Below are 27,471 nucleotides of genomic sequence, written 5' to 3' on the forward strand. Positions count from 1 at the left end.
CCGAAGAGTGGAGGGGGCGGGGGAGGGTAGCAGCGGGCCGGGAGGGCCGTGCCAGCGGCTCCGCGTGGGCTTCCCGACGACTGCCGGCGTTCGCGGCACGGCGGAGCGGGCAGCGCTTCCCGGCGGAGCCCTCCCTGGACCTCAGGACAGCTGAGGGCCGTCCCTGGGCGGGCATCCGTGGGCACCCCGGGGCGGGGCGGGGCAAGGCCGGAGCACAGCCCAGGGCCGGGGTCTTCTCCTCGCCCCCCGCCCGCAATGCCACCTTCTGCGTCGCTGTGCCCGCCGATGGAGGTCCTCCCGCAGCCGCTCCAGCTCCGCCCGCAGCTGGGACTGTCCGGCCTCGGAGCGCAGCACGCTGAGTCGCAGCCGCGCGTTCTCCTGGTGGGGAGAGTCCCTTTGGCTCCGCCGGCACGGCCCGCAGCCTCCCCCAACCCCGCACCCCTACCTGCGCGACGTCCCCGAGCCGCTGCTGCAGCCGCGCGACGCCCGCGTCCCGTCCGCGCCCCTTCATAGCCGGGGGCCGGGGGAAACGGGACAGCCGCCCGCACCGCCGCTCAGGGGAAACGGGGCTGCGCTGTCGGGCCCTCCCTGTCGCGCTGCCTACGGGCGGCCAAACCCGGCCGATCTGCCGCCGCACGGGGCCCCCGTCGGGCGCAGCACCGCGCGGTACCGCCGGGCCCCGCCGTGTTTGCTCTGCGGGCGGGGCGGGGGCCCGGGGCCGGCCCGCATTCCTACGGCCGTGCTGATACCGCGGCCCAACGGCCCCCCGCGCCCCAGCCCCGCTCGACTCGCTCTGTGCACGAGCGGCTGCCACGGGACGTGTCCGTCCGTGCTCCGCGGGTCTGCGCTCGGTCACACCCGAAGGGGCGAAGGCAGGGTCCTGCCCGGCGCAGTGAGGCTGCGGTCCCGGGAGCTGCGGCTGCTGCAACAACTGGGGCTGGCGCCGGGGTGTTGCTGGCAATGGCCGTGCGCAGTCCCACGGCTGCTGCATGCGTGTGGAGCAGGCAGCACAGAGTCAGATCAGCGATTTATGTTAAAAAACGTATTTATGGAGCTATTTACAATACCCATGCTGCCGGTAGGTGAGCTGACATACAGCAGACGGACCAGAGCGCCGCTCCCTGCCGGCCTTGGGCCGTGACCGAGGGGTGGCAGACGGGCAGGAGCTGCCTTCATGGCTGGAGGGGAGTGCAGCAGCAGAAGCTGAGCGCTTGCCATCTGGGCAGGCTCGGGATGGCCCCTTGATGGCTCCAGCTCAGTGCAGGATGTGTCCCTGGAGCTGGTGCAGTAGAGCTTCCACATCCTAGGTCCTCCTCCTGTGCTCAGATGACATCTTTTCCTCAGCCATGGGGTGAGAAGCAGTCAAGGGGACCGGTGAGGCCAAGACCCAGGCACACGGCACGGCAAGGGCCAAGCACAGGGCCAAGCACAGTCCCTCCCAGCAGTGACTACGTGGAGACACTGATGCGGTGTGGGGCGCGTCGCCGCCGCACGATGCGCAGGGCTGGGCTGTTCCGCCGATGCTGTGGGGAGCCACGGAGGCAGAGAGGGCTCAGCAGCAGCCACAGGTAGAGCAGGACGCAGGCCCAGCACGAGGCCACCTTCACCCAGAACGTCGACCAGCTGCCATGTGTGAAGGTGGTCTCCAGCACTGCGGTCTCGTAGCTGCAGGGAGAGGCAGCCACTGAGTACTGGGGAGATACTGGTATGTGTGGGATGCAGCATCGCCTGCAGCTGACAGGTTCCCCCAGCCCCAGCAGCTGCATGTCTTTGGCCATGTCCTGCCTGCTCTGGGGACCCCAGCCCCACAGACCTTAGCCCGTCGTGCGGCAGCACCGTTGGGTGAGGCGGTGCAGGCCTGTGAGCGCAGGGCTTACCCAGCACATGGCCACGTCAGAGACATTGGTCTGCTCTGGTGACAAGCACCTGGTGGCTGCAGCCACACAGGGAGCAGGTCAGACCTGGCTGGGTGACAGCAGGGACAGCCTGTGGCAGGTGCCACATAAGCAACAGGGAAACAGAGCAAGGACAGTGGGGTGGCCAGCAGCGTAGGCCCTACCTGAACCAGTTGGTGAGTGTCATCATGACATAAAGCGAGGCGAGGAAGAAGACAAAGTGGAAGGCTGAGTAGCTGTAGACCACATGGTCTCGCTCATCCTGGAAAACACACTGTCCTCCAGCAGGCTCCTCCTCTTGCTCACATGTCTGTTCCTGAGCAGCACCTGAGGGAGTGCAGGGTGATGGCAGCTGCAGCTCTTGCACGCTGTCCTCATCAACGCCTCTGGCATCTGACACGGGTACCCAAGGCCGTGTGTCACTACAGCCTCCCCCTGACCTGCTGGCACCCATCCTCTACTCACCTCTCAGCTCCTCCTCCATCTTCTCTGGGCAGCAGAAGCAGCAAGAGGGTTTCTGCAGAGACAGACAGGGAAACAAGTTGGTGAAAGGAGATAAGGCAGTGACCCATGACACTCATCCCCACTGCAGCCCCTGCTTGGGCAGCACCACAGCATCTGAACTGAGCCAGGGTTGTCTCACTGCAGGGGGGTAGCATAGATGGGCTGTGCACAGAAAAGTCCCTAGCTTGGCTGGACAAACCCTGGCCCTGGGCTGGACCTGGGGCTCAGGAGGACTCTGGGTGATGCATCTGGGTGTCTGTGGCAGGAGGGGCCACAGATGGGGGTACTCACTTTAAACTCAAAGCTGTAGACTTTGACCATCCAGAGGGGCCCAAAGACCTCAGCAAGATAGGAGGCTTCATTACTGTGCACGAGAGAGACACGAAAAACTGTAACACAAGGATCTGTGTCAGGTCCCCTGCCCACCCTTGGATCTGGCACCATGACAGCACCTGGGATCATTACAGCAGCAGCAGATCTGCTGTGCTGGGCCTGGGGACATCAGGCTGCCGATCTACCCATGCCATTGGGCACATCCCCAGCTCAGCTGTCCATGCCATGGGCTATGGACAGAGTCCCCACGGGGTGCATGCAAGGAAGGCTGAGCCCATAAAGGGTCAGCGCTGTGACAAGCCAACCACCCTTGCCCCCCACGCTGTGGGCGCACGCACCATGCGAAGAGCACGCAGGCGTACATGATGGCAGCCCCCAGGATGGCGACCGTGGTGTCCTCTGTTTGCAGTTCATCTTGCTGGATGCCCGGGAAGCAGACGGTGAGGTTCTGCCCCTTGTAGAGCACTGCAGGGAGGCTGAGGTGAGAGCGGGCTCACACTTCAGCAGCTGGCTGCCTGTGGCAGTGGGAGCACTCACCTCTCTCTGGGGGACGGCTGGACAATGCAGAGAAAGTGAGGTACATCACGTAGCAGCTGATGATTGAGGACTGTAGCAGCCCTGACCGCGGCTGCTCTGCAAGGAGAGGAGTCAGAGGCTCTGTGTGGGTTCCAGGCATCCCCTTCAGCAGATCCCATGCCCAAAGCCCTGCACCAGGGCACAGCCCAGGGCCAGAGGGAGCCTCAGGGAGCTGCGTACACCCTACGTGCGCATGGCTTCTGCTGAGCTGGGAGCCTACAGCCACCCTCCTGACCCCAAGATGCAGCCAGCCCTTCAGTGCAGCAGGCAACACGCTATGCCATGCCATGCCATGTTATGTGGTACTCACTGAGACGCACGCAGGGTGTGATGGAGATGAAGGACATGATGCTGCAGAGGCTGCCATTGACAGTGAGCAGTGCCTTGTTGAGCCGGCAGGCGGCTGGGTGGGTGTAGTACTTGTAGAGGAAGGAGAAGGCAGCGGAGGCGAGGGTGTAGAAGGCAGTGGTGGCCAGCAGCACAGCCAGGTACCAGCGCTTGTCCTGTGCTGCGCCCGTCAGCCTGCCGGGAAAGTGGTGAGAGCTGGCAGCATGCAGGTGCCCACCCACCCACCCTGGCACTCACCAGTTCTTATTCCAGGTGTGTGCAAAGGCAGTGATCAGCACCAGCTGGATGAGAATGAAAGCAAAGCCACCGCAGACACCTGTATAGTGCCACACTGCAGGGGGAAAAGACAGTGATGATGCTAGCATGAAGCTGGGGCCATAGGACCACGGGTGGGCACTGGCCCGGGCAGGGTAGGGGTCACACCTTGGATGAAGCTCTCCTCAGGGAGGAAGAAGCTGGCGGCGCAGAGCCCCACCAGCACTAGCAGCTTCAGGAACCAGAACCTGCAGGGCAGCAGGTGTCAGGGAGACACAGCTCTGTGTCACCCCGCAACCCCCAGAGCACACGCAGCTCCCGGCCCCATCCCAGCCCGCACCCGTTGTGGAGCCGAGCGCGGCAGTCAGCGCTGGAGCGCACATTGAGGAGCAGGGCGGCCTGTGCCAGGTGGAAGCAGGCGGTGCCGAAGCAGACACGATAGACGGCCGAGGAGCCCACGAGCTGCGTGCAGTCCGTGCCGCCGGGCAGGTGTTGGCACAGGACCCCTGAGAACGGCATCTGTGGGCACAGCAGCAAGGGGTTGGGATGGGGGGTATGGCAGCACCTCCAGCACACCCATCGACCCCCCGAGCGGCCCCAGCGGCCTGCATCCCCTGCCGCTCCTCTGCTCACCTTCTCCTTGACAGCCTGAGCCACAGTGCGGGACAGCATGAGGCAGCACACGGCAGAGGCCAGGACGTGCAGGAGGGTGTAGAGGATGCGGGTGCCTGTGGAGGCGCGCAGCCCTCTGCCAGGGCCGCAGCCACAGCACAGCTGGAGGGAACACGGTCAGCACCAAAGCGAGCCCCCCGCCCCAGTGCCCCCAGCCCCAGCTCCCACCTGGCTCGGGAATGAGTGCAGGAGGCCGCGCACCCTGGTGCCCGCCATGACCCGTCCTGTCTCGGCCGGGCCCTGATGGGATTAAGGGGATTGTCAGCTTGACCCGCCCCGCCATCTGCTCGCTGCAGAGAGGCTGACAACTGGTCATCCCCCCGGCCACGGGCGGTGCCGCCTTGCACGGGGCAGGGCGAAGCGTGGAGCCGCAGCCGAGGGGAGCTGAGGCGGTGCCGGGCCTCCTGGTGCGGCGGCTGTGGGAACACAAGGCCTTGGGGGCCGCGCATAGGCCCGGGTGACCGCAGCGGGGCGCTCTATCCTCATCACGGGCGCAGGGGTTGCCGCTCTAGCCCGCGCAGCCCCCCGCTCTCGCTGGTTCCGCCGGAAGTGAGGCGCGGAGGAGGTGTAATGGCGGCGGAAGGAGACGTGGAGCTGGAGTTGGAGACTGAGCCTAACGGTTCTGGCGGAGGCAGCGATGGGGCGGGAGGAAGGGCGGCCGAGAAGCCGCGGAAACATGACAGCGGAGCGGCGGACCTGGAAAGGGTGACGGACTACGCGGAGGAGAAGGAGATCCAGAGCTCCAACTTGGAGACGGTGCGGGCCGGGCGCTGCTCGGGGAGGGCTGCTCGGGAACGCGCCGGGTTCGGCGCACCGAGGTGACTGTGCTCGTTCCACCAGGCCATGTCGGTGATTGGAGACCGGCGGTCCCGCGAGCAGAAGGCAAAGCAGGAGAGGTAACCGCGCTCCCCGCACGTGGCTCCGGAGGCGGCCTCGCCGCCTGCACCCGCCCGGCTCTAGGCTCGGCCTCGGTTTCCTGCTGCCCCTCCGCAGCCACGGCACGTCTGCCCTGGGTGGAGGTCCAGGGGCTGTATGCGGTGCTCCTCCATGGAGTCACTTCTGCTGTGGTTTGGGGTTGAATGGAGCTGCCCCTCACTGGTGGTTGGTTCTGCCTCTGGTTACAGGGAGAAGGAATTGGCCAAAGTCACCATCAAAAAAGAAGATCTGGAGCTGATTGTAAGTAAGGGCAGGAAGCTGAATTGGTGCCAGCGCATCCCAGGGGCAGCCAGTGCCTGGCACCTCCCTGGCAAACAGCCATGGCACAGAAGTGCGCAGCAGGGTGTCCCCTGCTGAGCTGAGCCTCCCCTTCCACCCTGGCTTGCAGGGTGGTTTTGTGTACGGAGCTGTATTGAGCTGTGGCTCTTTCCTGCAGATGAATGAGATGGAGATCTCGCGGGCAGCTGCAGAGCGCAGTCTGCGGGAGCATATGGGCAACGTGGTGGAAGCACTGATCACCCTCACCAACTGAGCGTGGGCTGTGGAGCTGCCCTGGCTCTGTGCTCCCTTGTTCCGAGAACAGCAACGTGACCTTGGCTGGAGATGATGTATGTTAACTTATTGAATAAAGGCACCAGTGGGAACGGGCTCCCTGTGGTTCATGCAGCACAGAGCATTTCCCCTGCTGGGCAAAGGCCAGAGGGCACCTGGTGATGGGGACGATGTGGGGACACTGTGTGGCTTCAGGGTAGTGATAACCAGGTTTCCTGCATTAGAGGATGACTGGCGGTCCCTGCCTGCACATTAGTGAGCTTGCCCAGGTTTTTCTGGGTTGTCGGGCTACTCCAAGACAGGCTTTTGGTCCCTACTACAGGAGGCTGGGCAGATCAGCTGGAAATGACCTGCTGCCTTTGCCCACCTTTTGAGTGTGGGCAGGAACCCTGATTTTCAGTGATGTGTCACCCTTGGGACACCTTTGTCAAGTCCACAGCTGCTAGTACGGGGGGGCTGCTGCTCTGTTGAGGTGAGGAGAAGCACTTGGCCAGAGCAGGGTGGCTGAGTGCCTGGCCTGCTCTGCCACAGACACCACTACCAGAATTTGTAAGAAAACAATTGCTTTAATCAAAACAATCCCATCCCCCTGTACAGGTAGAAAAGCCAAGCCCTGCAGAAACAGGATTAGGAGACAGTGTCACAGCTGTTCCCAACCAAAGGAAGATCCAAAATGACAATGGGGAAAGGTAGGAGGAAGAGATAGTATGGGCCAGACAGGGATAAGTGTCTGCTACTTCCTCTGAAGGTGGGGATGCTGGAGCAGGGGGTGCTGTGCTTCTGTACAGCTGGTCTGGTGCTGCTGAAGCTTTTGCAGGCAGGTGGGATGGGGACATGACTATGAGGCTGCTCAGCATAGCTGGAAGTCATCTTTCACAAGAGCCAGTGATGGAGTCTGCTGAGTCTCTGAAGTGCAGGTCGAGAGTCATGCCACCAAATCAACAGGGAGGACGTAGTGCAGGGGCACGGAGGAACAGCTTATTGTGGCACGAGTCCTGGTGCGGTGTTTTGTCCCTGCTGTTCCTGCCCAGGCTCTTGGGCAGCTGACAAAGCAGTGCCTCTCTGCCCAGTAGGCAGCCACAGGGTGCCCTCCTGCGTGCTCCCTTAAGTGGTCTTCCGCTTCTTGGCTGAGGGTCTCTCAAAGACATCCCTCACACCTGCTGCTTTCTGCTTGAAGAATTTAGTGTTTTGCGCACTTTCTTGGCCCCAGGCAGAGTCAAACGAGGTGGTATCCTGGTCTACCAAGTGCGTGTACTTCGTCCGTCCTGAGCGCCCAAAGTTCTTGACCTGGGAGGCAGGAAGGATTTGTGAGCACCCATGTGGGTAAGATGTGGGGACCCTGTCATGTCACTGCTCCTTCCTTTGGCATGCACGAGCCCCAGCTGAGCAGCACTGGTGGAGCTGGGGCAACACACAGACCTGCCACACACCTACCTGCATGACTTTGGGCAGGATAGTTTTGTTGAAGTGGTCCTCAAGGGTCGGGGCGCTGAAGTCCCGCTTGTACACCTCCTCATCTTCATCCTGCAGAGGAAGGACACAGCTGCTTGACTTGCAAGTTTCCAGCAAGTGTCAGTAGCAGACAAGTGGCGAAGAGCTACCAAGAACCAACTGCTCTGGAACAGCTGCTCCTTGCAGCAAGTCCCTGACCAACTGCACTCATGTCTTTACTCACCCTGCCTGCCAGACCTGACAGGCATCTCAGATCACTGCGGTCACTTCTGCAGCACACTGGCTGCCAAGGGCCAGCCCTTACTGGATATCACTAGGGAAAGCTCCCCAAAGCAGGCACGTGGCCCCACGCAGCCCCAGGCCTGTCCGCAGCACTCACCATGAAGAAGGCACCACGGTGGTAGTACTTCTGCAGAAACTTGTATTTGCCCTTCACTGCCTTGTTGGTGATGACCTTGCCGTTGGCTCGCAGCTCAGCACGGCGCTCCTCCTCCGTCAGGTTCCGCATCCGCTCGATCTCTGCCTTCTCTTTCTCCATGCTGGGCAAGAGAGAAACCCTGAGCCTCTGCAATCCCCCAGTGCCCTCCCAACATGGAGCAGCTGCTGCCACCCAGAGCCTTCTGAGGGAATGCGCCTACTGACTCCACAATGGAGTAAAGCGCCTCGAGGATGGTTTCTCAAGAAAGGTTCCTGATGCAACCAAAACAAAGCCCAAGAAAGAGATGCCTCAGCTGTCCACTGTCCAGCAGGACCTGGGGCTGCAGGGACTCTCCTGCCTTCAGCAGGCAGTACTTACGCTTCTCGTTCTTCGCGATCCCGCTTGATGCGCTTCAGCTCGCGCACTTTCCAAGCCTCGTATTCCTCCTCATCATTCTCATCATCTGTATCAAGAGCATCAAGTGCTGCCAGCGAGCGCTTATTCTCCTCCAGCTCCTTCTTCGCTTCCTCTTCCACGATCTGAAGCCGAGACCAAGCTCAGCTCACTGCAGCAGCTGTCCCAGCACGGCCCCAGCCCGCCCCACCGTACCTTGAGTGTGTACTTGCGCCTCTCCTCTGCTAATCTCTTTGCCTCCTGTTCTAGCTCCTTCTGCTTCAAGGCTTCTGCTTCTCGCTCCTGAACTGTGATCCGGTCCTTCCTGTGAGCGGGGACCACAAAAGCTTTCAGCCTTTCCATAAGCCATTGCAGACTTCTGCTGCCACACTGCAGCCTCTTTTGCCTTTACGCTCCGCATGGCAGGGCCAAGTACACAGGCTCTCTCCTCTCTGATGCTGCCCATGCAAGAGCCACCACACTCAATCCCCAAACATGCACAAAGGTGATTGCGAGACCCTGCCACTGGCCGTGGAACACACTGGAGCACACTGCCTGGTTCCTGTTGTGCTGCACCTGCCTAAAGTCCCCAGCTGGAACTCTGCTGCCACTCAGACCCAACCGTGCCCTGCCAGGTCAGTCACCACCCATCCCTGATGCAGGAGCTGGAGCAGTGACTGCTGTGCAGTTCCTGGCCCACACGGCTGTGTCACCTACTTGCGGATGAAGACAGGTTTGAGACGTGGCTCCATTTCATCCTCGCTGTCTGTGTACTCCTCGTACTCAGACTCTGACTCAGATTCTTCTCCAGATCTGCCCTCATCTTCCAGCTCCATCACTTCTAGCTCCTCGGTTTTCCTCTCCTGTGCTCTCTGACGCATCATCCCACGCCGACGCTCAATCTCCTGGTGGAGACACATCAAACACAGACTCAGCCAACCGCCCCACTTCTGCTTCCTTCTTTTTTCCATACAGAAAGCATGATGGTGAGCTCACTGGTTATAAGCCCACACCTCATCATGGAGGTGACCTCCCCTGTGCCCCATAACCCATAAGTTGGGGTCACACGACAGCTGGCTGTGACTCAAGTCCCAACATTCACCCAGTCCCATCAATGTTCACAGGTTTCTGCAAAAGTCAATTCCAGATACGGCCTTAGGGGACTTCCTCAGGCCCCATCTGTTCAGCACTACAAACATACCTCATCATCAATCTCTTCTTCTTCCTCTTCACTGGTGTCCTCTCGCTCCACACGCCATGCTTCACCTTCCACCTCAGAATCACTCTCTCCAACCACTTCAGGCTCCACAATTTTGCGGTGCCTTGCCAGCCTGAAACAAACGTCCATTCAACTATGATGCTCTGAACACAAGGAGAATACGAGAAATTTTTGTCATCTGTTTTTAATGAGACTGTAGAAAGACTTGTGACCACAAAGCATATGAAGAAAAGACAAACTCCTTGTGTGCACCTTTCCTGAATCCAGAAAGGCAAAGGTAGGGGAACATGAGGAAGAGCACGGGCCCCAGATATCAGCACTCACCGCTCCTCCACGTCCTCAGTGATGCGGTTCTGCAGTCGCCGCAACCGAGGGTCGTTGGCGACCTCCTCCTCCTGCTCTTCGGGCTCCACCTCCTGCTCCTTCGCCTTCTTGATGAACTGGAACTCCTCGTCCTCCTCCTCCGAGGACTCCATGGGCGCATAGTCGGGCCGCTTTCCCGACACATACCGTTTCACCTTCACCTTCTCCATAGACAGCTCGCCTGCGGGCGGGCAGGCCGTCACCGGCTGCGCTCACAAGGCCGCCAGGCCAGGCCCCCCCGCTTCTCCCGGCGTCTCCCCACTCACCCTTCTCATTGCGGACGGGCACGGCGCCCGCCGTGGACTGGATGGGAGGCTGCTTCACGAGAGCGCTGGGGGCTGACATGGTGGCGGCGAGACACGGGACGAGCCCAGCAGCAGCCGCTCACAACACCGACCTCCCGCTCACCCGGAATTGCAACTCCTCCTTCCGCCGGCGCACCGGAAATGAAAGCGCCCCGGTCCGTCAGAAGCGGCCGGAAGTGACGCTCAGCGTCGAGGTCATTTCCGGCTGCTGCGGGGGTGGCCGGGGCTGCGGTGCGGCGGGAGCTGCCGCTGGTGCTCAGAACGTGGCCGCCTCGGGTTCTCCTCATCGCTTCGCCCCGGATTTTCCACTTTGGGCGCACGGCCGTGGTGCCCGTCACCCCCCGGCACGCCATGGCGTGGTGCGGAGCGGCCCGCACGTGGGCCCGGCCCCGGCCCCCTGCTCGCTCCGTGTCCCTGTCCGGAGTTCCCGGGTGGCCCCTGCTGCTTGCGTGGCAGCTCCCGGAGTGGTGCTGCAGGGGTGGCGGCTGAAGGCTAGGGTTAGAATCGGTGCTGCGGAGCTCTCCCTGGGGTTTTCCCCCCTGCCCTCTGGCTGCCAGGGCTTCCTCGCAGCATCGGTTCAGCGAGGGGAAAAGGGAAATGCCCGCAGGCACAGCCTCTTCATGGAAACGGGAGAGGTTTTCTGTAAGCGGCGTGCTGCTGCCCACGTCAGTGTGCCTTTGCCCACCAGCTGGGTTTCGCAGGAAAGCAGCCCGGGGCAGACTCGTAAGAGTTGCCCATGCAGTAGTACCCAACCACAGGAGATAAGATTTCTCTTGAAGCCGGGTGAAATTGGGTCACCAACCACTACATCAGCGTCTGCAGTGCTGTGGTGCTTTCTCAAAAGGAAGGAAGAGGTTTTATTTTCTGGGAAATCAGCGCAGGGGTGCCAAGGCTGGCAGCGAGATGTGCTCCTGGGGATTCACCTCAGCATTCCCTTGTGCTGGCAGGGTGGGTCCCCCTGGACACAGCAGCTCCTGACTAAGCCTGGCCCTGCTGGTGCTGCGGCAGGAGAACAGCTGCCATTGACCAGCCTCAGCCAGAGCTGTTGGCTGCTCTGGGATCCCTGTGCTTCTGCTGTGCATGGAGCCAGGCCCTAGTGCTACAGTTGTCCCTGTGCTCCTGCAGCAGCAGTGCTTGGGAGTAGGCAAATCCTGGTGTTCCTCGCCTTGACATCCTGATGACAAGTAGAGCTCCATGCCCAGCTCCTGCTCTGCTCCCAGTCATCAGCTGAGATATCAATTTTGTGTAGTTATCACAGCGTGCTCTCACTTAATGGTTCCTGTGTCACCATGGCAAGGAGCGAGTTTCAACATATGACTCAGTGAGTGAAACAATTGGGCGCAGTGGTTACAGGAAAGCTTAGGAATTGCACACAAAGCATATTGTGTCCATCAGGTGAAGCTAAACTCAAGACCTCAGCAAACAGGGAAGTACTTTTCCTGGCTGGCTTCAATGCTCTGCCGCAGGGGTTTGACGCTGTGACAAGAAGCAGCCCTGACCCTTTGGTGTGCTTCTCTGCCCTGCGTCCCACAGAGCTGCAGCTGAGCTGCAGGAGCCACACAGTGCTGTAGCAGGAGTGAGGGGCTGGGATTGGCAGAGGTGGTGGGTGGGCTCTCTCCTGGTACGGCCCTGCGGTGTTGTCTCAGGCAGGCTGGCAGCAGTGCTGAGAACGCCCCCAGCCTGCTAAAGCACACAGTGAGGGGCTCTTGGTGTGTGTGGGGAAGGGGGGGGGTCCGCTGCCTGTCCCGTGATCACAGTGTGCTCAGAACCCATGCAGCACACTCAGATCAGGTGAGCATCCTTTCCCCTGGATGGCTACAGAGCAGATGGGGGCTGGAGGTGGCAGCTGCGGCTGTGATAGCTCAGCAGTCTCGTGGTGGTTGATGACAAAGGCAGAAAGCAGATAAAGTTACAGAGACACGCTGTGCCACCGCTGTTTGTCTGTGGGCCGCACTACTGGGCAAGGTCAGGGCTGGATCCCCGGCCTCTTTGTGAGGCTGCAGCCCCATGTTGTGTCTGGCAGTGCTGCGTGAGCTGAGCCTCCCAACCCACTGCATCTGCATGCAGCACAGCCCCCGCGGCAGCCCTGGCTCCCGCACCCCTCCTAGGGGCTGCTCAGTGAGCACTGCCTGATTGAGCTGCTGTCCCGTCTTCCATTGCTGCCTTCCGTTTGGTTTTCTCAGCTCTCCGGGTGTGTGGGCCTTCATACCCGATCTCCCTGCCCTGCCACCCACTTTCCCCCAGTGCTGTGGTGTCTCCAAGCCCACCTCCAGGTGGGGGTGCCTGCAGCAGAGTGCTGCCTTCTGCCAAGTGCCAGCAGCTGTATCACTGTTGGAGGTTGTGCAATGTGTAACCAGAAACCCAAACATTGACCGTATTTTTCCATGAAAGTGGGTTTCTATTGATTGTTGTGTGTGGTTGGGTGGGGGAAGCCTCGGGACACTGTCTAGCATGGGACATCATGTGGCATACGCTGCTGTACCACTCACTGCTGGCGAACCCCAGGGCATGCTGTGGCCTCCAAGTCCAGGCCACTGAAACAGGGGAATGTTCAAGAGGAGGGTCTGTGCTCCCCACAGGTGCCGGCCCTCCAGGTGTGCGGTGTTATTTTTGGCAGGAGTGGCCGGGCACATCCAAAGCCAACAGCTTGTGCAAGAGAGAGGTACTTCCTGAAGCCCTGGAGCGCTGAGATAAGGCGGTGGGACAAGAGGCCTTTGTTGACTCCGCTCCGATGTGTCACGAGGGCCGCATGCCCATGGCTTCATCCCCACCAGGCTGCAGCTGGGGCTCCTCAGCACGGCTCTGAAGCAAAGCCATGGTGCGAGGCTGGGCAGGCTGTGGGGTCACGTGGGGCCTCTTCTCCCTCATGGGTGCAGGGTGGATGCGGAGCACTGCACAGTGGCAGCAGAGCACAGCGGTCACCTGGACCCCGTTCCCGGTGCTGTGCTGTACACCGGAGCTGCCCTGCACCATTAACCCGGTTTAGTGAAGAAAGCGACCCTGTGCCAGATTTTCTGGGCTGTTCTGAGCATCGCAGTTACCAAGGTGACTGCTTCCTGTGCGATTGCCTTTGCTCTGCGATGCGATCGGGGTATCTCGGTGACTTCCTCCTCTGTCAGGAGATATAAGGGCTGCTCCTGTCGGACGCCTGCAGAGCCCTCTGCAGCAGGGAGCATCCAGGTCAGTCCGGGGCCGCCGCTTTCTGCTCTGGCGCTGCCTTTGGCACTGCTCCTGGCACGCACTGCCGCGCATGGGGGGCTGCAGCGCGGGGCTGTGAGCGCAGCCGGGACGCCGCAGCCTGTCCCCCGGGTGGAAGGGTCTCTCCTGGAAGCAGAACCTGCCGGAAGGTTCTTCTGGCGGATGGACTTTTCCAACCTCAGTGATGCCGTGGTGCTTTCTGGTCCTTTCCAGCCGAACCCCGCGATTCCTCGCTCTGCTTCGGGCAGCGCTCCCCGCGGGATCCCGGCCGGCGCGAGGCGGTTCCGCTCCCGGGCTCCGTCCGTCCGCCGCCCCGGGAGACCGTCGGCGGCTCCGAGCCCCGGCCTCGCGCCGGAGGCAGCCGGGCCGCACGCGGGGCCGGGCCCGGGGCCGGCAGCGCCGGTGCCGCGGCGGGGCGGGCGGGGCGGGCGGCGGTGACGGCATCCGGCGGCGCCCGGCGGAGCGGCGGCCGTGCCGCGCCGTGCCGTGCCGGGCCGGGCCGGGTGCGCCGTGGCGGCCGAGCCGAGCGGGGCCGAGCGGGCGGCGCTGACAGCTGCGCGAGGTAAACAAGCGGCCCCGCCGCCCGCCCCGGCCGCCCCTGCCTGGGCCGGGCCCGGCTCCGGGGCGGGCGCTCGGGGTTACCCCGCGCCGTGACGCGGCGCCACCGACAGAAGGGCCCGGGCCGCCGGCGGGACGGGAGAGCGAGGCGGCGCCGCCGCGGTAAGGGCCGGGGGCGGCCGGGCCGGGTCTGACAGCTCCGGGCGGGGGGCGCTCGGGGGCGGCGAGGCGGCGGGGGGAGGAGGAGGAGGAGGAAGAGGAGGAGGAGGAGGAGGCGCCGCGGCCACCCGGAGCCCCTCGGGCGGGCGCCGTCGCCTCCACCCCGCCCCGCGCCGCCCCCGCCGCCCGCGGGGTGAGATCCGCCCGGCCGGGTCCCGGCGATCCGCTCCACGGCCCCGCGGGGCGCTCCGGGCCCGAGGCCGCGTCGCCGTTCGTTGCCCCGTGGCGGACGGAGCGCTGCGGGTGCGGAGCTTCGGGCTGCGGGCAGAGGTCCGGGCGGGCGGAGGCGTCCCGCCGCGCTTCCCCGTGCAGCGGTGGCCTCGGGGCGCGGCGCCGGGGGGCTGCCCGGTGCGCGGTTCGGGGCGGGGGATGGACGCCGGCACGCGGAGTCCCCTCGGGCTTTCCACCGCTCCTCTTCGGCCGCTGTTCACCTCCTCCGGGGCTCGAGGAGCGCTGCCCAGTGCGAGCTGTGCTTTAGGCCGTGGCGCAGCCCCGGACCGCGGCTCCAGCCCGGCGTCGTGCTGCTGTGCTGCTCTGGGCACCTTCTTGGGCTGCCGAGGGGCTCCGCGCTGTGCTGTGGCATGACACGCTCTGCCTGCGGCCCCAGGTGCTGCCCGGCCTCTCGCTCCCACTCTGACACCTCTGGTGACCTCCCTGCACCCCCAAGTATCTCCTGGCTGTGCGGTGCTGCCGGAGGTGATAGTGCACCTTTTTCCCGGTCCCTCTGCCTGTTTCCTCCCTGTTTTGGAGATGAGTCACACCGGTGTCACCATGTTCTGCTCCCGGGGAAGGGCAGAGCTGTGGATGGTGATAGGCAGCATAGCACTGTTGGACGGATTGTTGCCTGCTAGCGAGCTGCTGGGCCTGGGGCGCTGCGAGCTGAGCGCAAGGGCTGCTGCAGCTTCTCCTCCTTCTGCTGTCCTGTTTTCCCACTGCAGCTCATGTGTTTCTGTCTGGGAGTCCCTTGTGTGCCCTTGGCCAGGGAACCACCCCCCTGTGCTGGAGGTCCCTGAGTTCAGGCATGCTGGGGTGGGGGCTGCAGTTGCTCCCCCTCCGGGAACTGGTGCTCAGGTCCTCAGCACAGCACCTGGAGCATCTCCTTGTGCCTCCTGGCACGAGGCTGGCAGGGCTCACCTGGCAGCTCCCCACCTCGTGCCCTGTCTGTGCTAGGTGGCAGCAGGAAGCACGGGCTCTATTTCCCCCACTCTTTCTGTGCCCGTCTCACACTCTGCCTTCCATGTTTGTGAGCTTAGAGCATAAGTACACATTGGGCAATGAGTGAGGTAAACAACAGCTCTGTGCCGCTGCGGAGCCCTTCTGGTAGCCCTGGAACCACGGGCCGCAGCAGGGCTGGCGGAGCCCTGTCCTCCTCTGACCTCCCCTCTCCCACAGGCCGTGCTGCCATCCCGCTGCTCTGTGTCCGCTGCTGCCCTCCTGCTGCCGTCACGGCCCCGTCCCCATGGTCTGTTGGGCTGCACAGGGGCCAGCGGGGCAGAGCGGAGCCCGGTGTGCCGCAGGGCGCTGACGTGGGAGCCGCCGCCACCTGGACCTCGTGCTGTGGTAGAAGATCCCCGATACTCTGATGGATCTGAGGCCCTGCTCGCTGCTCCTGCTCTGGACTCTGGTGGTTGCCCTCGCTCTCCTGGCCCGAGAGGTGTTGGCCCAGCGCATTTACACCAACACTTGGGCTGTGCTCGTCCCTGCTGGGCCGCTGGAGGCCAACCGGCTGGCCAGGAAGCATGGATTCCTTAACCTGGGCCCGGTAAGTCCCTCGCTACCCTTTCGCCGTGGGAGTGATGTCCTCCATCGCCCTGCTGCGGTCCAGGCAGGGGACAGCATAGCATAGCATAGCATGCGCTGCCTGTGGGAGGTGGAGGGGGGAAAAGCCCATCCCAAACTGGGGGTGCTGAGGTCGCTGTATGTTGTTGAAGGCGAGAGGGTCTGACAGCACCGCGTGTCCTTGGCCCTTGCGCTGCCCTTCAGCAGTCCTGTGTCAGCAGGTCCCGCCACGCTCAGCTTTCTCTGCTGTCAGCCAGTGTGGGAACGGGGCTGTGTCAGTGCCATCCCTGCAGCTGTGTGGGCAGTGCTTGGGGAGTGTGGGACTGTGTTCCTCGTGGTCCTGGGTGTTCCCTGGGTCTCAGCTCTTCATACTGGCTGTGCTCTGTGGAGCTGTGGGCAGGACGCACGACCCTGTTGTGTGTCATGTGCCGTTCTCATTGGCCAGGCCCTATGGAGCCATTGGGGTGGAGGGAGCTGGGTGCTGCCATATGGAGCCTGGGGTGAACCCTGGGGCCAGGTTGGACTGATGGGAGCTGTGAGGTTGGTGTGAATGGTGGAACCGGCAGCTGGCGGATCAGAGCCTTGTGGTTCCGCTGGCACCGTGTGGTGCGGTGTGGATGCTGGGGTGAACGCTGCGGCCCCGGCACACACAGCCCACTCTCCCAAGGTCAGGCACTTGGCTGGGCCACGCTGGCTCCCGCAGGAAGGAAGCAAGGGGTGAAATCCCAGAGGAAGTTGCACAATTTGTGGCTGCGGTGTCAGGACCTCGGTGGGAGCCAGCTGCTGGGAGTGTGGGAGGATGACCGCCATGGCAGCTGGCTGTGACTCGTCCTGCCACCCGAACGTGGCCCTGGCATGGCTGTGGGTGCAGCTTGCTCAGGGAGCCTGTGGTCCTTCTATGCGCGTTGGGAGGAAGGGTGTGTATCAGGCTCTTCAAGAAGAGATCTGGGCTCATTCTGGCAGGCCGGGTCCTGCCGAGAACCCTGAGAGTGAGACACAGGGCTGAGCTGCCTTCAGCCCCCTGGCTCCCAGCCTGCCTAGTGCTGAGCTGCGGTGGAGCAGACGCACAGCAGAGCCCCCACAAGGAGATGTGGGCTCAGCTGAGCCGGAGGCGCGGGTCTTGGCACGTCTCTGCCGCCACCAGGAGCCCATCCTGGTGTCTGTGCTGTGGGATGGGGCTGGAAGCCGGGGGTGTCTGAGTGCTCACACCGTGCTCCACAGAAGTTGTTCCTGGGGTGCTGGTGCTGCGGAACAGGACGCGGCTGGGAGGGGTGGGAGGAGCAGGCTCTAATGACTGCACCCCAGGGAGAGCCCGAATTTGTGTCTGGGAGGACCCTGCCCTCCGTGGGGGCCGAGGCGCTGCCCTCAGAGATGTGCTGTCCTGCTGAGCCCAGCCCCACCTCTGCCCACAGAGCCGGGGTGGGCGGCAGCCCCAGGACTGCGGCACCCTGGGCCAGCAGGGACGGAAGAGCCAGGAATGGACTGCAGTCTGCAGACATGCGCCTGGGGCCAGTGGCCTTGCAGAGCTCCAAATGGATGGTGGCTGTAGGATGGGGACAGAGGCGAGGAACAGGCAGTATGGGGTGAGCTGGGGCACCGCTCGTACAGGATCAGCACTGACACGCAGAGCAGTGGGGCTGCATGGGGCTGGGGGCAGCGCCGTCCTTGCTGAGGACAGGAGCCGTGGGGATTAGGATGGCAGTGCGTGGGCTGGCGGCTCCTGGCTGTCACCGCAGCGCCTGTGCAGACCTCATCCAGCCGAGTGAGCGGGCAGAGCCACGCTCTCCTTGCGGAACAATCGGGGCTCTGTTCGTGCCTGTGGAGGGATGAGGGCGTTGGGAGCCAGCCTGGCACAGGGGTGTCTCACCCCAGATGTGCGGGGTGAGCAATTCCCCAGCCTGGACAGGGCCTTGTCTTGCTGCCTGTGACTCCAGGCAGAGTGGGGGGGTGGGTTGAACATGCCCCTCCACAGGTGCCGACGCGTGTTCCTGCACCCTGAAAGAGCACCGAGAGGCTTTGGGATGAGATGTGGCGCTTGGGGTTTGCTGCCTTGAGGTCGTGGGTGCCTCTGAGCCACGCAGGGCATCCTTCCTATCGCTGCCTGGCTTGGGCTGGCTGTGTGCTGGCCAGGATGATGACACACATGTGCGGAGGTCTGATAAGCACTTAGGGCTGTCCTTAAAGGTAACCAAGCTTCTGTGCTGCAGCCTGGGGTGCTCAGAGAGAGGATCATCCTCGCCCTTCAGCCCTCAGCAGTCTGTGTGATGGGGTTATGCCCTGGCTCCCAGCAGGCAGGTAAAAGCACAGCCTCTCTCCCCCAAGGGCCTGCAGGACATGCAGGAAGGGGTGAGGATATGGTAGGACTGGAGAGGGTTTCAGGTTTAAAAATAACTGGTGGGGAGGCCGGAAGGCATCCTGGGCCAGCTGGGGCCGTGCCGGTGGCTGTGTAGCTGCCCTGAGCCTAAGCCATGCTCTTATATCTGGGGGCTGATCTGGGACAGCACTGCATGGCTCCATAGCTGTCAATGTCTGTCCTGGGTGGGACAACTGTGTGACCCTTTGCCCCAGGACAGATATGCAGATTAGGAACCAGAGCTTCCTGGGTGCTCAGAGAGTGTCCTGTCTTAGGCAAACATAAGGAAGAACTGAGACTCAGCTCCCCCTGCCCTGGCTGCAGCTTGGTTGGACTGTTAGATACTTACTGGTATTTGGGGCTGAGGGTGCCAGTGGGGGATGGGGAAGCTGGCACTCATATCCGTCCTATTCCTTCTTCTGCTCCAGATTTTTGGTGACTATTACCACTTCCAGCACCGCGGCGTGGTGAAGCGCTCCCTTTCACCCCACCAGCCCTGGCACAGCCGTTTGGCAAGGGAGCCACAGGTAGGTGGGGGGACTGCCCGTGGGACCCCTCGCCCAGCATGAGGCCAGCACTGGGCACAGAATGGGGTGAGCTGCCTCAATGCTGTGCATTCAGAGGTCAGGGAGAGCCAGGGAGCCTGGCACGTGGCCAGCAAGGACGGAGGGAGGCAGACCAGTACTGCTGCCTGCAGGCTGCCCTGGGCGCAGACAGCCATGGCCCCCTGGAGGGCCTTCCTTCCCCTTGCTTGGGGCTCCCAGCATGGCTCTGTGGCAGGATGGAAGCCATCCCCATGCTCTGGCTGCAGCCCAGTGGCCGGGCACACATGCTGTCTGCCTGCCCTGGGTGCAGCAGGGCGTGCGGCGTGGCGGCTGCCAGGTGCTCAGTGCTGTGCAGAGCTTGGTGCTCAGCCTTGCATGCTCCGCTGGAGCAGAGCCGGTGTCGATGAGGCTGAGGGCAGGGGAGGCCAGGACGGCCCTGGGCCCTTGACTGGTTGGAATGCTGCAGCGCTGGCACTGTTGGCTGCTTTCTGGGCACAAGGAGGGCAGCGGGAGCAGGGGGAGCCTCATGCTCTCTCTGTTCCAGGTGCACTGGCTTGAGCAGCAGGTGGCGAAGCGCAGGACCAAGCGAGACATTTTCATGGAGCCCACAGACCCCAAATTCCCACAGCAGTGGTACCTGGTGAGTGTGGAGTGAGGAGTGTGGAGGTTGCGGCTGCTATTGGCTGTGATGCTCATCACAGCACCAGCAGTTGGGCATGGCTGACAGTGTCAGGACTTCTTTCTGCAGTACAACACAAACCAGCGGGACCTGAACGTGCGTCAGGCCTGGGAGCAGGGTTACACAGGCAAGGGCATTGTGGTTTCCATCCTGGATGATGGCATTGAGAAGAACCACCCTGACCTGGAGGCCAACTACGTAAGTGTGGGGCAATCCCTGGGTGGTGCACAGGAGCCTGTGCAGGGCTGGTGCCTGCTTACTGCAGCTCCAGAGCTGCATGGTGCAGGTGCAGGGTTCATGCCTGCCATGGGGGCGTGTAGGGTACAGCAACAGGGGCGAGTCAGAAACCTGCTCCCTGACTCAGCCCAGCAGTGGGGCAGTGGTACCAGCATGGCACTGGGGAGGTGGGACTTGCTGGCCAAGGCAGGCACTTCTGACTGCCAGATCTGCCTTCCAGGATCCAGGGGCAAGCTTTGATGTCAATGACCAGGACCCAGACCCACAGCCCCGTTACACACAGATGAACGACAACAGGTGAGGGTGGCAGAGCCCAGCTATAGCCAGTCCTCAGTGGGCAGCACTAGCGCTTGTGGATTTCAGGAGGGTGTGGGGGTGATGCCCCATGCAGAACCCCCCCTCATTTTCTGATGTCGGTAACGTCCTTCGGGACCACCCAGAGCTAGCACCGACTGTGCTGTGCCCCTCCCCAGAGCAGGGCAGACAGAGCTCTGCAGTGCCCATTTCTGTGGGTTGGGCTTTGTCAGCCGCTCCATCTGGGGGAATGGAGACAGTTTGGGTGCCAATCCCACCGTCTGCAGCTGGTGTTCAGCACCATGCACTCGCTGCCCACCTGAGTGCTGGGTGCTGTTCTAACTGCAGGCACGGCACTCGCTGCGCTGGGGAAGTCGCTGCTGTAGCAAACAATGGGATCTGTGGCGTCGGTGTGGCTTACAATGCCCGGATTGGAGGTGGGTGCCACCCTGTGATGCATCAGGAGCAGAGCCTGCAGCAGGTGTCTGCTCCCTCGGTGCTGCCGCCAGGGCAGCCTGCGACAGCCTGCAGCTCCAGCAGCATGGAGAGCTCTCGCTGGTGGCACCTCTGCCCCGTGGAGCGTGGCCACCCGTGATGTCTGCTCTCTGGCCCTAGGTGTGCGCATGCTGGATGGGGAGGTGACGGATGCTGTGGAGGCCCATTCCCTGGGCCTCAATCCCAACCACATCCACATCTACAGTGCCAGCTGGGGCCCTGAGGATGATGGCAAGACGGTGGATGGCCCGGCCCGGCTGGCAGAGGAGGCCTTCTTCCGAGGGGTCAGCCAGGTGAGCGTTTGTTTCCTGGGGCCAGCTGAGCTCCCCAGGCCTCCGGTGTTGTCACAGCCTTCCCGCTGTGAGCTGTCTCCTGGCCCATCTCCGGGATCAGGCTCTGTTGGTTTTTCTGGTTCTTCCTGAACTGCAGCTCTGAGTCAGGGCCCGTCCTGCTCAGGGTACTCCTCTCTCCAGAGCCGCCCTGTTCTCTGTGCTCTGAAAGCTTACACGAAGCGGGGCAGTACCTCCCTGGAGCCCCGCTGGGCCCTGCCTGGCTCTGCGCCACTCACCTCACCCCTGCCACCACCCGTCCTTCCCCACTGTCCCCAGCTGTCAGCTCAGCCTCAGCATAGCCGTGGTGCAATCCTGTGCTGCATTCTGCCTGGGATTCCCCACATGGAAACGTGGGCACGCTGCTGGCAGATCCCCACACAGCGTCAGCTCTGCCCCACGCACTGTGAACAGAGCCACGGCACTCAGTAACGCTCTGCAGAGCTGCCGTGGGGCTGCAGGGTGCTGTGAGTTGCACACAACCGTGCAGCCAGCCTGGGTGATTTCTGAGCAGAGGAAGACATCTGTTCTTGGGAAAACCAATTCTGCAGCGCCTCCGCCAGCGATGCCACCCGGGGCAGCTCCTGTGGCCACTGTGTCCACGTTCTGCTGCATCAGCCGGGAGCGCCGTGCCTCTCGCTGGATCCCAGCTGCCTGCCGTGCTCTGTGGTGCTCAGTGTGCCACGAGCTGCGTGCTGCACAGGCACCAGTGCTTACTCTGCCTTTGTTGTCAGGGACGTGGGGGGCTGGGCTCCATCTTCGTCTGGGCATCTGGAAACGGGGGCCGCGAACACGACAGCTGCAACTGTGATGGTTACACCAACAGCATCTACACACTGTCCATCAGCAGCACCACGCAGTATGGCAACGTACCCTGGTACAGCGAGGCCTGCTCCTCCACCCTCGCTACCACTTACAGCAGTGGCAACCAGAATGAGAAGCAGATCGTGAGTGCCCCGAGGGGCTGTGGGCTTGGGGCACGTGGGACAGACAGGGGAAGCACGGCACCACCTTAGCGGGTCTGTTCCTCGCAGGTGACAACTGACCTGAGACAGAAGTGCACTGAATCGCACACGGGGACATCGGCCTCAGCGCCTCTAGCTGCTGGGATCATTGCTCTTGCCCTGGAGGCAAAGTAAGGCTGGGCGTGGAGCAGGGCCGGGCTGGGGGCTGCAGGGGTGCCTCGTGCTGGTGCCTAAGCCTCTTGTCTCCCCGCAGCAAGAACCTAACCTGGCGGGACATGCAGCACCTGGTGGTGCAGACCTCGAAGCCGGCGCACCTCAATGCCAATGACTGGGTCACCAATGGCGTTGGCCGCAAAGGTACCGGGGGGCAGGGGCTCGGTGCCCACAACAGCCCTGGGGCTCAGGAGGCCTCAGGGTGCAGCGCTTACCCTGCTGTCCCTACAGTCAGCCACTCCTACGGCTACGGCCTGCTGGATGCTGGGGCCATGGTGAGCCTGGCCAGGAATTGGATCACAGTGGGACCCCAGAGGAAGTGTGTCATGGACATCCTCACGGAGCCCAAGTAAGGGCTGGTGAGCCCAGGCAGCCACTGCTTGGCATCTGCCCCGTGCGCGGCCCTGTGCAGGAGCCAAGAGACGCTTAGCACCAGGAAGGGAGCGGGGGGTGCTGGGCGCTGCTGCTGGGCAGGGCCGGGGAGCGCAGAACTGCCAAACGCTACAGCCGGGCTGGGCAGGGTGCAGCCAGGAGGCTTCTGGGCTGGGACGCCGTGGTTTTGGGAGCAGCCAGTGCGAGTCATCACCAGACAGAGGGGCTTTCAGGGGTCAGACAGAAGCTCCTTTTACTCCTGCTTGGCCACCGCTGCAGCACAGCATCTGCCGAGTCCCGTCTGCGGCCAGGGTGGTACCAGGCCTGGGGGGCAGGCCCTGGGCTGGGGGAGGCATGGCCCTGTCTCTGCTGCTGCCCTGCCCTGCTCCCCTGGGCCTGGGCCCTGTGGGCAGGCGCCAGCCCCTTCCCTGCCCATCCCCACTCCGTGTGGCCGTGTCCTGTGCCAGCAGCAGGGCTGGCAAGCTGCGGGCCATGGCGGGCCGTGCCTGTCCATCTCTGGCCGCACTGCACGGGGGTGGAGCTGGCCCCTGGCTGCTGAAGAAAGGCCCCATTCACAGCTGGCACAGAGTGCGATTTAACGCGTACTCAGCAGAGCAGAACCCTCCTTGCCCCTGGTTTCCTGGGAGTTGGGATGTGCTGCTCGGTTGCTGCTTCCTGCCCCATCCTGGTGGTGGAGAGAGGCTGTCAGCTGCCCCGGGATTATCTGCAGCTCCACCACTTGGCGTGGAGCTGGAGAGCAGCTGGGAGCTCCTTGGGGGCACTCGAAGCCCTGCACACTGCCACTGCCTCACTGGGGGCACTGGGTTCACGCTGTTCCTCGGCAGGGACATCGGGAAGCGCCTGGAGGTGCGGCGGAAGGTTGACGCCTGCTTAGGGAAGGCCAACTACATCAGCCGGCTGGAGCACGCACAGGCCCGGCTGACGCTGTCCTACAACCGGCGGGGGGACCTGGCCATCCACCTCGTCAGCCCCATGGGCACCCGCTCTACCCTCCTGGCCGCCAGGTCGGTGCCTGGGCAGTGGGATGGCAGCTGGCAGCGGGTGCCCAGCTGTATGACCCACACCATCTCCTCTCTCCCCAGGCCCCATGACTACTCGGCCGATGGCTTCAATGACTGGGCCTTCATGACGACGCACTCGTGGGACGAGGATCCCTCTGGGGAGTGGCTGCTGGAGATTGAGAACACTAGTGATGCCAACAACTACGGTAGGGCTCGGCAATGGGAGCAGTGCCTGCATCCTGCTGGCACCTGGTGCTGTTCGGTGACTGGGTTGGGGAGGAGACAGAGCTGCTTTGGTTGTTGGGGCTCTGAGGTGGCCTGTCCCCCGCAACCACATTTGTGCTTGTTCATGGAGGTGTCCCCATGGCCCTCGTGCTGCCCTGGTGGTGTTGGTGCCCACCCTCTCTGTATGAGGCTGATGGGTGTGCTGCTGGTGCTCACCCCATGTTGTTCCAGGCACGCTGACCAAGTTCACGCTGGTGCTGTACGGGACGGCCACTGACCCCCCTGGACTCTCCAACCAACTGGAGAGCAGTGGTTGCAAGACCCTGACCCCCAGCCAGACCTGCGTGGGTGAGTGCAGGGTCCCGTGTGGGTATGGGTGTGCGGATGACCCCCTCGGTGCTGATCCTTCTCTTTTTCAGTCTGTGAAGAGGGATACTACCTGCACCAGAAGAGCTGCCTGAAGCGCTGCCCCCCCGGCTTCGCACCTGGCGTGCAGAGCACACACTACAACCTGGAGAACAGCATGGAGCCCATCACACCCCAGCTCTGCCTGCCCTGCCACCCCTCCTGCGCCACCTGCACAGGGCCCGGCCCCAACCAGTGCCTGACCTGCCCTGCGCACTCCCACTTCAGCAGCTTGGACCTCTCCTGCTCCCACCAGACGCAGAGCAGCCGTGCATCCCCCGCCCTGGCAGAGGGTGAGGGGCAGCCTGAGGCCCCCCCTCCAGCCAACCCGCTCGTCCTCATTGCCAGCCTCAGCTGCGTTCTCATTGTTGTCATCTTCATCACCGTCTTCCTGGTGCTGCAAGTGCGCTCCGGGTTCAGCCTGCGGGGTGTGAAGGTCTACGCCCTGGACAGCGGCATCATCTCCTACAAGGGGCTGCCCTCTGACATCTGGCAGGAGGAGGGCCCTTCTGAGTCGGACATTGAGGAGTGCGAAGTGCACAACGAGAGGACTGCCTTCATCAGAGACCAAAGTGCCCTTTGATGAGCCCTCCGCCCCTCCCTTCTCCTCCCGGCACCTCGGGGCCGGGGCAGGTGAGGCCGAGGGGCCTGGACTCTGCCCCCGTCCCCCTCCGCGGCATTCTGGGCTCCTCACCGCTGGAACCGTCCTCAGCCCTGCGCCGTCCCCGTCCCAGACCATCTCTCACAGCCTCGTGTCCGTGCCGTGCCCTGTGCTGGTGTGTGGCCAGACCCTGATGCTGCCTCTGTGCCGGCAGCCACGTTCCTTACCCTGGGCCGGCGGTTGCTGGGGGCCACACGAGGCTGCAGGGATGGGAGCTGGGCGCCCTCGTTGGTGTTGCCCCGACTGGGCTACCTGAGGCTCCCCGCCACCTCCCCAGGGCCTGTCTGCCTCCACCCGTGCCCTTCAACAGCAATAATGGCCAGGCCTCAGCCCCCTACCTCCTTGCCCGCTGCTGCCTGTCCCACCACAGCCACCTGCAGCGCGGATCGGAGCCCAGTGATGGAGGGCGTGGGCATGGCAACGCCTTCCCCAAGGCTGTGCCCTCAGTGCAGAGAGGGCCCCCCGCTCAGCAGCAGCCCCTGTTCTGCCCCGGGCAGGGCTGCGGTGCTGCTGGGTCTGTTGGGCAGCGTTGGTGCCCCCCGTACCCGGCTCTGATGCACCCTGACAGGGCCGGGCAGAGCCTACTGTGCTGGCAGCCCCGGCCCCACCGCCCCGGCCCCGATGTGCCTTTCCCCCACTTGGTGACAATCCGTTCTGTTCCCCCCCGGAACCCCAGGCACCCCCCCACCCTCAGCACACTCCCTGCACGGTGGGGGTTGGTGCCGCCCGCCCCTTGGCCGTCCACCACCGCTGCACACCGGGGCCACGGCACGGGCTCCTGCCTGCCCTATGCCAACCCTGGCCCATGGACGGAGCTGCTGGCGGGGGGGCACAGGACTATTTTTCTATAATAACTTTTTGGTGCACAGTAATTTTTTCTTGTAATTTAATCAGCCGGGAGCTGCCTCCTGAGCCCATTTTTAATTTAATGGATGTGGATATAACGCTAGAGAGACTGAGTTATTAAATGTTCAGAACTATGCAAACCAGCTCCGCTGCCTGTGCTATGTGTCCTGCTGCCCCGAGGTTGTGGGGGGCCCTGGGCAGGGCTGAGACCAACCCCACTCCCCTTCCTCCCCCCCAGAGCTGGGGGCTGGGGGCTGAAGGTGTGCTGGCACCCAGGTGGCAGTCATCCCATTCACCTGAGTGATGGGAAGCAGCTTCCAATTGTAAACCCGTGGTGAGGGGAGCTAATTTTGGCTGCAGCGAGGTGGGGCAGCAGGGTGCAGAGCTCACGCTGCAGCAACGTACCCAGTGCAGCCCCTTCAGCTGCAGCACGTTGCCCATGGGCAGCCTGGGGTGAGTAGCCAGGTGTCCCCAGCCCTGCTCCCACTATGGATGCGCTGCGTGCTGCAGGCAGAGCCAGACCCAACCTCACTGTGCCCCTGGCTCCAGGGCAAGCCCTGAGCTGCATCCCTCATTGCTTGCATGGAGGCAGCTCCTCTCTGCAGAGCCCCTCGTGCTCCTGGCCACAGCATCTTCCTGTGGTCACGAGCAGTTCTCTGTTGTGTGCACGTGGCTGCGGGAGCTGCTGCCATGGCTCTCTCCTCTCTCTCCTGCCTGGAGCTGTGCTGCAGCCACGCACCTGCTGCCATCAGTGAAGGCTGCACAGGGCTGAGATGGTGGCTCCAGGCAGGAGCAAACGGGCACTGCAGGTGGGATTTGGCCACTGGCTGTGCAGTGCCTGTGCAGCCCCGTGCAGCAGAGCAGCACCGAGCTCTGCTGTGAAAGAAGGGATGAAGGATGTGAAACTGGGTGAGCTGCAACGCAGCCCGCAGTGACCTTCCTGCTGCAGGCAGCGGTCAGGGCTGCTGGAGAGCAGGGCTGTCTGCAATCATAGTCACGGATAGGGCCCTGCAGCTCAGCCGTCCTCACAGACATGGCACAGTCAGATCCCAGCCCTGTGCAGCTCAGTGCCCACTGCCAGCAGGGACAGCCTGCTCTGCGTAGGAGAAGCCAGGCAACGCTGGGCTGGGATAAGTTGTGAGTTGGCACAGCGCTCGCTGAATGTGAGCAGATGCTGCAGATGTCCAAGGAGCAAGTTGTGCACACGGATGCTGCTATATGACCAGCAGCTCAGAAAATAAAACCATTCCTGGATGGGCTTTGGGGTCAGGCAGCGGTGGCTGGAGGCAGGTCAGCATGTGCCACTGCACAGAGCAGCTGCAGTGCTTCTGCTCTGACCCTGAAATGTGCCGTGAGAAACGCTGTTTCCAGGGTGACCAGAACCAACAGTGCCCAGGAGCTCCAGCAGCACGGCGCGCCATGCTGTACTGTGCTGCCCAATGCTGCACTTGATGTGTTGTGACACTGTTGTCTTCCTTGGTTGTGACCACCGAGGCATTGCTCAGCCATGAGAAGGCAAGTCAGGAACTTCCTTATGAAGTAGAAACAACTTGCTCGTATCTTGCAGGTGACCACAGTATCACCTTAGGGCCAGAAGGCACCGCTTGGCAGAGGAGGAGCTTCCAATGAGGCTGCTGGGCTAGGCTGCAGCTGGAGCACATGCAGCAGTGCTGAGGGGTGAAGCCTTGCAGTCTGCCCATGGCTGCAGGCACCCTGGGAGCATCACAGTGTGCTGAGGCACCGCTCCTTGAGTGCCCGTGCATGAGCTGCCGTGTCTGAGGGCCATGCTCGAGGGGTGGCGTTAGAATCCCCTTCCATAGTGCTGCACAGAGCCCTGGGTGCCTCACCAGCCCCT

At 62.9% G+C, this 27,471-nt stretch overlaps 4 protein-coding genes across 5 annotated transcripts; 2 read left to right on the forward strand and 2 right to left on the reverse strand.

Moving 5' to 3' along the window:
• Window positions 1-1,448: 1,448 nt before the first annotated feature.
• SERINC4 (serine incorporator 4) lies at window positions 1,449-5,086 on the reverse strand. The gene is given in 13 exon segments (XM_048956529.1): window positions 1,449-1,665; window positions 2,060-2,412; window positions 2,691-2,763; window positions 3,071-3,197; window positions 3,270-3,365; window positions 3,619-3,830; window positions 3,894-3,987; window positions 4,080-4,159; window positions 4,252-4,463; window positions 4,465-4,685; window positions 4,752-4,893; window positions 4,895-5,023; window positions 5,025-5,086. Coding segments are annotated over 13 exon segments (2,001 nt in total). The 5' UTR covers window positions 5,070-5,086.
• Window positions 5,087-5,123: 37 nt separating this feature from the next.
• On the forward strand, window positions 5,124-6,167 carry HYPK (huntingtin interacting protein K). The gene is made up of 4 exons (XM_048956531.1): window positions 5,124-5,339; window positions 5,424-5,479; window positions 5,708-5,759; window positions 5,956-6,167. The coding sequence occupies exons 1-4, from the start codon at window positions 5,154-5,156 to the stop codon at window positions 6,049-6,051; spliced, it is 390 nt and encodes a 129-aa protein (XP_048812488.1). The 5' UTR covers window positions 5,124-5,153; the 3' UTR covers window positions 6,052-6,167.
• Window positions 6,168-6,608: 441 nt separating this feature from the next.
• MFAP1 (microfibril associated protein 1) lies at window positions 6,609-10,355 on the reverse strand. The gene is made up of 9 exons (XM_048956611.1): window positions 10,183-10,355; window positions 9,878-10,097; window positions 9,536-9,665; window positions 9,052-9,239; window positions 8,551-8,659; window positions 8,320-8,480; window positions 7,903-8,062; window positions 7,506-7,595; window positions 6,609-7,358 (listed from the first exon to the last, which is right to left on the reverse strand). The coding sequence occupies exons 1-9, from the start codon at window positions 10,259-10,261 to the stop codon at window positions 7,176-7,178; spliced, it is 1,320 nt and encodes a 439-aa protein (XP_048812568.1). The 5' UTR covers window positions 10,262-10,355; the 3' UTR covers window positions 6,609-7,175.
• A 3,653-nt stretch (window positions 10,356-14,008) lies between these two features.
• FURIN (furin, paired basic amino acid cleaving enzyme) lies at window positions 14,009-25,759 on the forward strand. 2 transcript variants are annotated; one of them, XM_048956432.1, is made up of 16 exons: window positions 14,009-14,139; window positions 15,589-15,958; window positions 18,757-18,855; window positions 19,418-19,513; window positions 19,622-19,750; window positions 20,010-20,086; window positions 20,432-20,520; window positions 20,699-20,871; window positions 21,642-21,854; window positions 21,924-22,042; window positions 22,126-22,229; window positions 22,317-22,434; window positions 23,303-23,482; window positions 23,561-23,685; window positions 23,936-24,052; window positions 24,124-25,759. In XM_048956432.1, the coding sequence occupies exons 2-16, from the start codon at window positions 15,779-15,781 to the stop codon at window positions 24,690-24,692; spliced, it is 2,388 nt and encodes a 795-aa protein (XP_048812389.1). In that variant the 5' UTR covers window positions 14,009-14,139; window positions 15,589-15,778; the 3' UTR covers window positions 24,693-25,759. The 2 variants fall into 2 exon arrangements, with proteins under 2 accessions (XP_048812389.1, XP_048812390.1); XM_048956433.1 differs by having other exon boundaries at window positions 21,942-22,042.
• Window positions 25,760-27,471: the final 1,712 nt, after the last annotated feature.

Source organism: Lagopus muta, chromosome 10 (assembly GCF_023343835.1).
Source record: "Lagopus muta isolate bLagMut1 chromosome 10, bLagMut1 primary, whole genome shotgun sequence".
Lineage (NCBI taxonomy): Eukaryota > Metazoa > Chordata > Aves > Galliformes > Phasianidae > Lagopus > Lagopus muta.

Excerpts from the sequence above, each read along its gene's own strand:
- FURIN (XM_048956432.1), top strand. The coding sequence starts at position 15,779 with ATGGATCTGAGGCCCTGCTCGCTGCTCCTGCTCTGGACTCTGGTGGTT. Across the intron at positions 20,087-20,431 it reads ACACAGATGAACGACAACAG|GCACGGCACTCGCTGCGCTG; the intron begins GTGAGGGTGGCA and ends TTCTAACTGCAG. Across the intron at positions 23,686-23,935 it reads TAGTGATGCCAACAACTACG|GCACGCTGACCAAGTTCACG; the intron begins GTAGGGCTCGGC and ends ATGTTGTTCCAG.
- HYPK (XM_048956531.1), top strand. The coding sequence starts at position 5,154 with ATGGCGGCGGAAGGAGACGTGGAGCTGGAGTTGGAGACTGAGCCTAAC. Across the intron at positions 5,340-5,423 it reads AGAGCTCCAACTTGGAGACG|GCCATGTCGGTGATTGGAGA; the intron begins GTGCGGGCCGGG and ends TCGTTCCACCAG. Across the intron at positions 5,760-5,955 it reads AAGAAGATCTGGAGCTGATT|ATGAATGAGATGGAGATCTC; the intron begins GTAAGTAAGGGC and ends TCTTTCCTGCAG.
- MFAP1 (XM_048956611.1), bottom strand. The coding sequence starts at position 10,261 with ATGTCAGCCCCCAGCGCTCTCGTGAAGCAGCCTCCCATCCAGTCCACG. Across the intron at positions 10,098-10,182 it reads GCCCGTCCGCAATGAGAAGG|GCGAGCTGTCTATGGAGAAG; the intron begins GTGAGTGGGGAG and ends GCCCGCCCGCAG. Across the intron at positions 9,240-9,535 it reads AAGAAGAGATTGATGATGAG|GAGATTGAGCGTCGGCGTGG; the intron begins GTATGTTTGTAG and ends TGTCTCCACCAG.